At 30.7% G+C, this 11,111-nt stretch overlaps 1 protein-coding gene across 2 annotated transcripts; it reads right to left on the reverse strand.

Annotated features, from left to right (window-relative positions):
* Window positions 1-1,641: 1,641 nt before the first annotated feature.
* Window positions 1,642-11,018, reverse strand: LOC127729426 (negative elongation factor E-like). Of its 2 annotated transcripts, none has more exons than XM_052237250.1 (10): window positions 10,895-11,018; window positions 8,744-8,816; window positions 8,241-8,299; window positions 7,527-7,595; window positions 6,594-6,665; window positions 5,933-5,981; window positions 5,151-5,295; window positions 4,274-4,328; window positions 2,845-2,959; window positions 1,642-2,353 (listed from the first exon to the last, which is right to left on the reverse strand). In XM_052237250.1, the coding sequence occupies exons 1-10, from the start codon at window positions 10,973-10,975 to the stop codon at window positions 2,274-2,276; spliced, it is 798 nt and encodes a 265-aa protein (XP_052093210.1). In that variant the 5' UTR covers window positions 10,976-11,018; the 3' UTR covers window positions 1,642-2,273. The 2 variants fall into 2 exon arrangements, with proteins under 2 accessions (XP_052093210.1, XP_052093211.1); XM_052237251.1 differs by lacking the exon at window positions 10,895-11,018 and adding an exon at window positions 10,795-10,828.
* Between the last annotated feature and the right edge of the window lie 93 nt (window positions 11,019-11,111).

Genomic DNA, 11,111 nt, shown 5'->3' on the forward strand with positions numbered 1-11,111 from the left:
TTACTTAATTGTCATAATTATATGACATTGAAGATTAAAAGTTGTAGAGTGTATTTAATCAATTTATCATTTAAATATCTTTCAGCAAAGGGCATTGAAAATGTACTTTTTCAACATAAACAAATTAAAAAACTTATTTGTTGAAATGTGGATTCTTACTTGATTGCAAAAATATATATATACACTTCTTATATTCAAATGACTAAAATTGTTAACAGACATTTGATGGGGAATAAACTAAAGAAAAAATGGTTTGTTCTAATTAAGAGTTTTATAAATTAAATAACTGTTTCAAGCCAATCACTGATACTAACCTAAGTTGTTGATTAATTACAGATGATTATTGCAGATTTATCAAGTAAATTATATGCCTTACTTGAATACCTTTTATATATTTATATTTAGATTTCATTTTTTTTTTTCAAAAAAAGATCTTGTTAATCCTTAATTAATCATTTGTCTTTCAGACATAATTTACAGAAAAACTTTATGTAGTGTAGATCAAAAGTAATAGGCAATGAATAAATCTATCATCTCTATATATATATCAAACATATTTAATATATGCATTTGTGTATACTATTATGAGGTCAAATATTTGTGTATTGAGTGTATTGAGATGTAAAATGAAGGGTCTGTATAATTATGTAAGACTGAGGTTGATTAGTAATGTGGTCAATATGATTGGCATTTAAGGAGGTGGGGCATTGTAATTAAGGCCCCTCCTTGTCTCTGATTGTTTGGTGATCATTACAGTTGTCAGTCATACTAGTATTGTATCCTTACTCAATTACCTAATCAAAATGATAAAAAAAACCTGCACATCAACACACCTTAGACATACATACTTGAATGAACTGCTCTAAAAATATACCCCAATTTCTCACAGTTTATATGTGCATATGTGCACAGACTTGAGTACTATAGGGAATTATATTTCAGTGTGTATACATTTTGTAGATTTAGTAGCTAACCTGTGCTTAGTTACTTGTTGTTAGGGAGGCCGGTGCCTTAGGAAAGATTTAGAACTAGTTCCAATCTTTCCAAAAAATTAAGATGCTAAAAATTGTATACATCATACAAATTAGCCTATATACATAAATTTGATTTCATTTTAGTACCAGTTATTTAAGATATGTTCTCCAGTAGCAGAACACATTGCTGTTTGGGTTTTAAAAATCCATTGTTTGTCTGCATGCAATCTGATTAAATTACTGTGTGTCCAAGCTTTGCTTACAAATGTCTAAAACACTCCATACTATTTTCTGTTTTAAAGTCCTTCCGGGATCCTCTGGTTTTGTCTGACTAATACACACTTTCAAAAATTTTAAGGCTGAAATTTGGGAGTATTGTCAGATCCTTGAAAGCAAAGCCTAGAGACAGGATCTGTATTCTAATCAGATTGGTCCGCATGCACCTCAACTTATTTTTTGGCTTTCTTTTTTCAGACCAATTTTTAAAGTAATATATACTTGTCTCTGAGACCCTCTACAATCTATCAATTCAAAAAAAGGGGAAAATCCATGTTTTGCAGGCAAAAAGATTTTTGATAAATTCAAAGTAAATTTGTTTGGACATAACTATAACTTAATTATATTAAATCAATTAAATATAGTTATCATTTGAATACATAAATACATCAAAGTTTGAAATTTATTCCTGTAGTTCAGTTCATCAATAACAGCAATAAATGAAATTATATCTTAACAAATATCTCAATCAAAGCACACAATGTTCCCACTAATACACCAGATCATTCATAAGCATTATCACAATCATTCACACAAATATTTACATATTGCCTGTCAAAATATATATACCCATCCTATTATTCACCAACTCTTTTCGTTTTACCATTCAAACAGAAACAATTAAAAACTTCATATCAAAACATTTCCTCATTCCCATCATTCACTACTTGTTTCAGATCTTCACACCAATCACACATGTTTTAAATCTTCACACCATTCACTGCTTGTTTAAAATCTTCACACTATTCATACATGTGTAAACACTTTCTACCCAAACAGATCTTTAGACCATTGACTACTTGTTTTAAATCTGCATACCATTCACACATGTGTAAACACTTCCTAACTAAACAGATCTTCACACTATTCATACATGTAAACAGTTTCTATTCAAACAGATTATCACACCATTCACCCATGTGTAAACACTTCCTAACTAAACAGATCTTCACACTATTCATATGTGTAAACAGTTCCTATTCAAACAGATTATCACACCATTCACAAATGTGTTGACACTTCCTATCCAAACAGATCTTCATCTTCATAATGCACCTGTCCTCTTCTGTCTCTGTGGTTACCTTTTTGTGATGAACTGGCAGCTGCAATCATTCAAAATTGTGTTTATTATATATTTGGTAATTTTTCCTTTAATAACCTAAGAACTTTTTCTGGTCTTCAGACTAGTTCCATGAACTCATATTTAAACATCACAATTTTGTTGATATAAAACATTGATATTACTGCTAATTGGTGTCTTAATTTTTCAATCAAGGAAGACATGACATATTGGTCTTTGAACATAAAATGGAAATTTGTATTAATAGAAAAATCTGAAAGTTCATAATTCTTACTTTTATTTCACACTGATCAATACTGAAAAGGTACCAGTATTTGTAAACTAAACCACACTTTATTAAGCACTTATTATGTACAACTAAAAAGGGCTTAAAAGATAAGCAAATTGATCTCTATTTACAATTGTTTCTCATCAATTTGACAGGTAAAAGTTAATTTCTTTTGAAATTCACATAAAAATTGCATATTTTTAATTTCATGTCATGGCAAAATGGTCCGTGTACAACACACTTACCTATTGTTGACCATGAAGCTGTGGACTGGGGTTCATTTGACTGAGAATCAAATGTTGGCTGTCTCCTTGCCATACTAACTCGTAACTGGACCCCTTCAAACATAGCTCCATTTACCTAAAATTCAAACATTTAAACATTCATAAACATTCTGGCAGATCTATAACATTAAAGACTGCTAAACAAAAATCAAAAGACAGAACCTTCCAGTGTTCCCTCAATCTCACTGTGACAAAGTTATATTGTTCATTCATATCAACCTAGACAATATTTTTTCAATTTAAAAAAAATAAAACTTTAAATAAGCTATTTATAAAAAATATTCAATTAATCCTCTGACAGGCAAAGTTAACCTTAAGGAAAAATAATGATAGTCAATGAACTGTTTTTATGTTTCTCAGAATTTAAAGAGAAAAATTAATGTTCAGTCCAAAAAAATAAGACAAACATCATTTTTAAAGTTTCATTAAGAAACAGTGAATTAATTTCATTCATCATGCTTACATTGCAATATTTGTGACTAATCAATGTAAAATGTCTACAATGTAGTTGCAATAACATGAAGGGGAAGAAGAATTTTTCTTAAATATCTAACAGGATGAAGAACAGCAAGAGGAGTATAAATTAAGCAATTGTACAATTTCATAAAAAAAATGAGGGAAAGTCAATCAATCAATTCCATAAAAAGTAGGTGTAAAACTTGAAGATGTATATAATGTTTGTGTGATGTTTGAGGGATCTGAGTTGTAAACTGTAGGAGGAGTTACAAAAAGTTGGTACCCTGTTTTGTAAATTTTGCTGGAAAAAACTAAGTTCCCAAGTCCAGAAAATTGTTGATGATTCTTCAAACAATTCTATAGTAGAAGGTGCACAACTACAACATGTATATAATCTTTCTGTGAAGTCTTAGGGATCTTGCTTGGAAACTGTAGGAGAAGTTTAAAACTTTTACCCAATTTTAAAATTTTGCTAAAAAGTGACAAAGTCGGGAAAAATGAGCAAAATTCCTCAAACAATTCCAAGATAGCAGGTGCACAACTTTAATATATATGTGCAACCAACCAGTGAAGTTTCAGGTATCTGGTTGATAACTTTAGGAGGAGGTGATTACACAAATCTGGTACCCTCTTTCATAAATTTTGCCAAAAAACTATTAAGTTCCCAAGTCTGAAAAAATGATAAAAAAAATCCCCAAAACAATTCCATAATAACAGGCCCACAACTTCAACACTGGTATGTGCAATTTTTCTGTGAAATTTCAGGGATCTGGACTGAAAACTGTAGGAGGAGTTGATCCCACAAATTAGGTACTCACTTTTCCCTCCCCTCCCATCCGCCCAACAGACATCACCATATTATAAGCCAGTTTTGGACTTTCGGCCAAAAAGACATGACATCTATTAATTAGTTGTTATCAAATAATAATCTTACCTCAGCAATAGCTTTGTCTGATGCATCCATTGACTCAAATGTTACAAAACCAACACTGCCAATAAAACACATAATAAATGTAACAAAACCAACACTGCCAATAAAACACATAATAAATGTAACAAAACCAACACTGCCAATAAAACACATAATAAATGTAACAAACCAACACTGTCAATAAAACACATAATAAATGTAACAAACCAACACTGTCAATAAAACACATAATAAATGTAACAAACCAACACTGCCAATAAAACACATAAAAAATGTAACAAACCAACACTGTCAATAAAACATATAATAAATGTTACACATCTTCATAATTTTTATTTGGAGCAATTCTTACATTTTAAGTGGCTTCTATTATTTACTATATAATTTAACCCATACTTAGTAAACTATACTATCAATGTGTAGATAGGTCTGTCAATTATTCAATACAACAGTGAAACCTTACTTTAACAAACTTAAACCAGGTTACAAACACCCTCAGAATTTTTAGGGTTAAATTTACGAAAAATGCATAAAAAAAAAGAATACATTATAATCAATAAATAGAAATTTTGAAAAACATGCACTTGTTGCTGTCATAGTTTTTATATTTTTTGTTTTCGTCAATTGTTTTGTCATAAATGAGCCCATGGATTTTTTCTTTTGAATTGTTTACATTTTGTCATGTCAGGGTATTAAACAGCTGACTGTACGGTATGGATTTTGCTCACTGTTGAAGGCCTTAAGTTGACCTACAGTTGCTTAAATTCACCTCATTTGGATTCTGTTGGATAGTTGTCTCATTGAAAATCAAACCACATCTCCATATTTGATACTGGTATTCATAATAATAATAATATTGATAAAGTTTTAAATGAATTACTTTTTGTCTTTCTCCATTGTAATATGTGAAATAGTACCAATGTCTTTGAAAGCTTTTCTAAGAATGTCTTCTGTGATGCCATTGCCATTAACATATATTGTATGTCCTTTCTTTGGTGGTTCCCTCTCTCTTCCTCCTTCTCTCTCTATACAAATAAAGTTATATTTGGATTTTGTTAATTAAGTGATTATAAATTTTTGAGTAAATACATGTAAGAAGCAGAAATAATATTTTTAATTCTTCCTGTTTAAAATTAAAAAGTATTATAAATCTATCAAACTTAAAAATGTGTAAAAAGACTGAGCTATGTATCTATATTTTTGAATCATTTCTAACATAATTGCATTCTGAATTCAAACTTTATTATTAAAAAAAAAAAACTACAATAAATGCCAAAATAGCCTCCTTTTGATGTCTTACCATTAACATTTAGATATAAGTTAAGGCCTCACTCAAAAAGATATTTTGTTTAATAGTGTCTTATACAAAGATGATAATGCTGGTAAAAAAAATTTAGAGGTAAGGCCTTGGACCATTACCAAATATTTTAGCAAAAACTATGTGTAAACTGGCAGATTTTGGTCAAATATGCTTATGATGTTGGGAGTGACATCACAACTGATATTTCTGACCTGAAGAGGCCAGATTATATCATCCTATTCATTTATCAATAGAACTAACATAATTTTGAAGACAAGGGAATTTTACGGCTGGTATTTTTGCAGTTTCAGGGGCCAAATAATGGGCTTTAATCATACAGTCCTCAATAAAGCATAACTTACCCCCACTTACAAAGGTATCATATAGTCCTCTCGCTCTTGGTCTGTTTTTCTAAAATGGAATATGCAATTAATTGTCAGGAGATCAAGTTTGCTAAAATATTTCTCCTACTGAGACAGTTAACTTTTCAAATTTAAAAATGAGACTTGTCTATTGTATTAAATATTTAAATCATTTTACACAAGATAGTGTGGTGGAATCTGTATCTCTCTCATGATTTAAAGAAAGATATGAAGGAAATTTCATAGTTCTTTTTCATTGCACCCCACCCCAGGCCCCCTTATGGAGCTACATATATGGTTAATGCAAAGCCTTTTTGCAAGTTCCACTCCTAATGCTGCCTTGCTGGGCATATCCTTTTTCAAATTCCTTGGATTCACCACTGATTTGATAAACATGTATGGAGCTCATCAATACCTATACAGACATTCTAAGGCTCCTGTTTATTTTTTTAAATATTTTATAACTTTACTTTTTGTCTTATTGTACAAACAAACAGTATTGAGATTGGCATAAATCAAAACATTTTTTGCTTTGGAAAGAGTTACTTTGTCAACAACAGTAATATGAATATGATTACCGACCGTGCAAGACCCTCATGGGTAGTCAAGGTCGTTAAAAAAAAACCTTGTCGTCATCGTAATAAATCTTTGATCTAATTACCTCCTTTTCTTCTTCATCCTGATGTGTCGATGAGAATGGTTGAAATCCCACGGCTGGAAGCTTTTCTGAGTCCTGAATAAAAAGACAGATATTGCTTTGTTGTAATGACTTATAACCACATATGATTTTTTCATTTCAAACATTTTTTTGTTGTTACTCTTAACTTTATACTGTTTAGTTCAAATTTAAAAAGCAGGAGAAATTTGACCTCATCCTGTCTTAATAATTGTACACAAATAATCTGTACATTGCCTTTCATTAGTTCGTTTTTCATCAATATATATATATATATTATTACTTTCTAGTGTGCAAATGAATATATATGAACTATTGATTAATTCAATCATTTGATATGACTGCATTAAAAAAATCAGATGTCATAAGCCCATAACTTACAACGAATCTGACAATGTATATAAACAGTCCCACTTGCTTATTCAGTCCTTTTTCATAATTCCATAGTTAACAAATTTATTTTGCAATTTCAAAAAACATTTAGTCAGACCTACCCATAATCACAATTTTTAACAATTATTGATGCAACAGATGCTGCCAGAAACAGCATGCCTATGTCATGCTTCTACAACTTGGTGCACGTGGAGCAAGACAAAAAATTGCAAATTGCCTCTCGACTACCAACAAACACATTCTTTTCTAATATATTTTTTGTAGCCAAAATTTTGCATGGTCCTTGACAATTTCAAATATATAAATGTGGCACATTACTGCTTGATCATTGAAGAAAATTTGAAATCTGTAACAAATTTCCTTGTATATTATTTAGTTATCTCCCTTTATAAGATTTACCCGGATTAATTCTGTAATACAAGATTTAATATCCATTTTTTTTATCTTAATTATAAACAAGAAATAAAAAATACATATCTATAGGCTTTCAATCAAATAAACACACACACCCCTCTTTCACCTTACCTTTCTCTTTTCAAAGTTCTTTGATCTTTTAAAATTCTGCTTTTCCTGACTTTCCTTTATCTTAATTGCCTTTAAAAAATAAAGATGCTTTTCAGAAAATTGCAGTTATAAAATTTGTAAAAAGAAGTATATCAATGTAAATTCAAACCATAGTCCATGTACATTCTTTATTTTTTCAATTGTATGTAAAAATATATGGCATACATTTCAAAATATATTATTTTTGGCATACCGTATATTTGGCCATTTACGTGTGTCTTATTTTTCATTTAAATGTTAACATAAATAATTACATATACTGTAGTACTTAATTTTCATACCCAATTTCAGAGTACATATGTGACCACATATAATTACAAATGTACTTTGTTTCTTACCCCAAACTGCAGAAAATTAAAGTATATATATGTGAACAATGAGCCTGTAATTCAGTGGTCCCCCTTTGTTACTGTATATTATATTTGTTCTTCATTCATTGTTTTGTACATTAATCAGGCCATTAGTTTTCTCGTATGAATTTTTTTACATTTGTCATTTCCGGGGCTTTCATAGCTACTATGCGATATCGGTTTAGCTCATTGTTGAAGGTCGTACGGTGATCTATAGTTGTTAAATTGTATGTCATTTGGTCTCTGGTGAAGAGTTGTCTCACTGGAAATCATACCACATCTTCTTATTTTTATAAATATAATAACATGGTACTTAATTACCTACCCCTAACTTCAATAATTTTTTAGCTTGTTGTGTGGCATCTCCTGCATTTTCTGGAGCCGCTACAATAAAATTAAATTGAGTAAATCATGCTTTAGATATAATTCATTAATTTACAAGTTTATTTTAAATTCATCTAGAGATTAAAAGCCTGATTTTAATTTTCTTCTAATCTATTTCATAGAAAGTTCAAATTTAAGTGTTCAAATTTTCAATGCTACACATTTCAATTCTTTAATGGCAAGTTATAATGTTTCATTCTAACAACATTTGAGAAGCTGACTGTGTTTATGTTCTATATACAGTCTTCCAGTTTCAAAAGGCCTGGTATCTCATAATTCTCTTATCCATCAGCCAACTTGGCTTAACCATTTCCTTTGAAAAGTACTTTTAATTACTCTTTATAGTACAATCATCACCAAAAATACTTAAACAAATACAGAGATTCTAAAAGTTCTCAGTTGGATATAACTTTCAATGATTTTATTCTTCTATGAATTGTATACCTCGTTTTGTTGGTGCATTGATTGGTTGTTCTTTCTCTGGTTTTGGAGCTCTAGCAGCTAATAATGCTTTTTTCTGAAAATAAAAAGGGATATCATGATTATATTAAATTATCTATGCCCAATGAAATGTTCTTAAATTTGCTAATTGGGTCTTTTTTGTTGCATATGCACACAAAATGGCAAAAAAATTAACTATAAAGCCTGTCTTGTTAAAAAAAAAGAAGAAGAAAAACATTTGTTTTACAAAATGTAATTGGAAGAAATCTAATAAGAACACAAGGAGCATCTTGTTCTTATCAGCATTACATTGTAAACATTGCAATGTAATGCTTCATCTTACAATAACAAGAGGCTCCTGTGAGTCTGATTTGATAATCTAGCAAAAATATGCAATTTGAATATTTATGTTCACTCTTATTGCAATAAATGTCATGCATGTAGGTTATGTTTGATTACTTTTAGTTCTTGTCTTGCAGATCATTTTTGCTGTTTTCTCTTTAACCTTGAATGATCCTTCAAATCTAACAGAAAAGATAAATAAGTTTTATGTAACTGAATGCCTAGTTTTCCCTATATAACACATGTGTTCATAGACTTTCTTTTAAAACGAAATCCTTCATTTTACCCAAATCTTCAGGAAATGTACTGCTACTTAATTATTGTCTTCCTGTTTTCTATTTTACCAACAGCTTTTCTGTATAAAATATTATTATAAATGTAAAAATCCTGCACAGAGGACTTAATTTGCATTATTTCAATTATTTTCTTAACAATATACTCTTCAGAACCTTGTTTTAATAATTGTAAATGTGAGAGTACTTACAATGCAATTTTCCATATAATTAATATTTCCAAGGGGCATAACTTTTTTATAAATAGTTGAATGGCACTGTTTTTGGATTTTGTCTGAGTAATTGCTTGTACAAACCTATGATATAAGATTTATAAAAATCTGGCAAGAATTGTACATGTGAGAGCGCTAACAAGACCTGATGTGCAAACGAACACCCGCAATTTCTATGTCCCCTGAAATGTCTCGCCAATGGCCCATAAAATTTGGTGTGGGCTATTAAAATTTCTGTTTTTCTTTTGAAGAACTATTTATATTGGCTACCAAAATTTAAGCTGTGGGCTACGATGCCATAATTTTAACTTCAATTCCTTTGGGTTTTTCGTGTGAGGGACAAAAAAGTAAAGTTGGCAAAATATGAACAGGATAGACTATTTACAATTTGTTTAAGTACAGTCAAATATGTAGAGACCACTCTCAAGGGAGAAGACAAAAGTGAGACCCTCAAAATCTACTATTTAAAAGCCCTATCTTTTGGGTATTCTCCAAAACAATCTATGTTATTTTAAGGGGAGTGTAGCTATAATCTGACACCCCAAAATTCTGACAGTCCAGTAGTCCCACAGTCCGATAGTCCGACGGTCCAATAATCTGACAGTCTGTTAATTTGACAGTCCAGTAGTCCCACAGTCCGATAGTCCGACGGTCCAATAATCTGACAGTCTGTTAATTCGACAGTCCAATGGTTCGACACAAAGCTGTGCTGCTGCAAAGGATATGGATCTTGTCTTCATATAAGCTTATTAGTATACTGTCAAAATGCGAGCAATAAACATTGGTGTTTTGTAGATGAATACGTAAACAGGTCATATATTTAACTTGAAAATGTCATTCCCGCAAAATCTCCCCCACAGCTATGACAACTGAGTGGGAAATCTTCTTCTTTGAAGGTTTCAGAGGTTGGCAGGTATGGATTAAAGCGACCCTGTACAAGACGTCATACTGACTGATTTGATAATTTTTTGTGTGGAAAAATATACCAATTTACAAAAGTTACATGTCTATATAGGCTTAGTTTTCAGAGACTGTCGGGTTATAGGACTGTCAGACTATAGGATTGTCTGATTATGAGACTGTCAAGACTACACATGCTACAGGACTGTCATATTATAGGTCTGACCCAATGTATGTCAAAGATAATACATCTGTAAGATAGTGCTGGTATGATAAAGAACACATTAAAAAAGGAAATGTAAATTACTGTGAATAAAATCATGAAATAGATAAATATTGGAAACAAGTCCATGAAGACGTTGTTTTTCCAAGCAAACCATTACACATGAGCTTAAATACTTTTTAACCTTTTTCCTTAATTTTGCATATTTCTGTTTGAGAATTTCTTCTTCTTCTGTCAGCGTTGGTGGAAAATTAATGTGAACCATATCAAAACAGTGATCAAAAGATCGCAAATATAGCTCTCGGGTGTTGAAGGTATAAAAAATCCAGATGGGAGAAATTATTTTAAAACATTTATCGGTGAAACCAATGGTTTTTGAAATGTTTGAATGTTTGATAACA

This window comes from Mytilus californianus, unplaced genomic scaffold, assembly GCF_021869535.1.
Source record: "Mytilus californianus isolate M0D057914Y unplaced genomic scaffold, xbMytCali1.0.p SCAF_2, whole genome shotgun sequence".
Taxonomy (NCBI): Eukaryota; Metazoa; Mollusca; class Bivalvia; order Mytilida; family Mytilidae; genus Mytilus; species Mytilus californianus.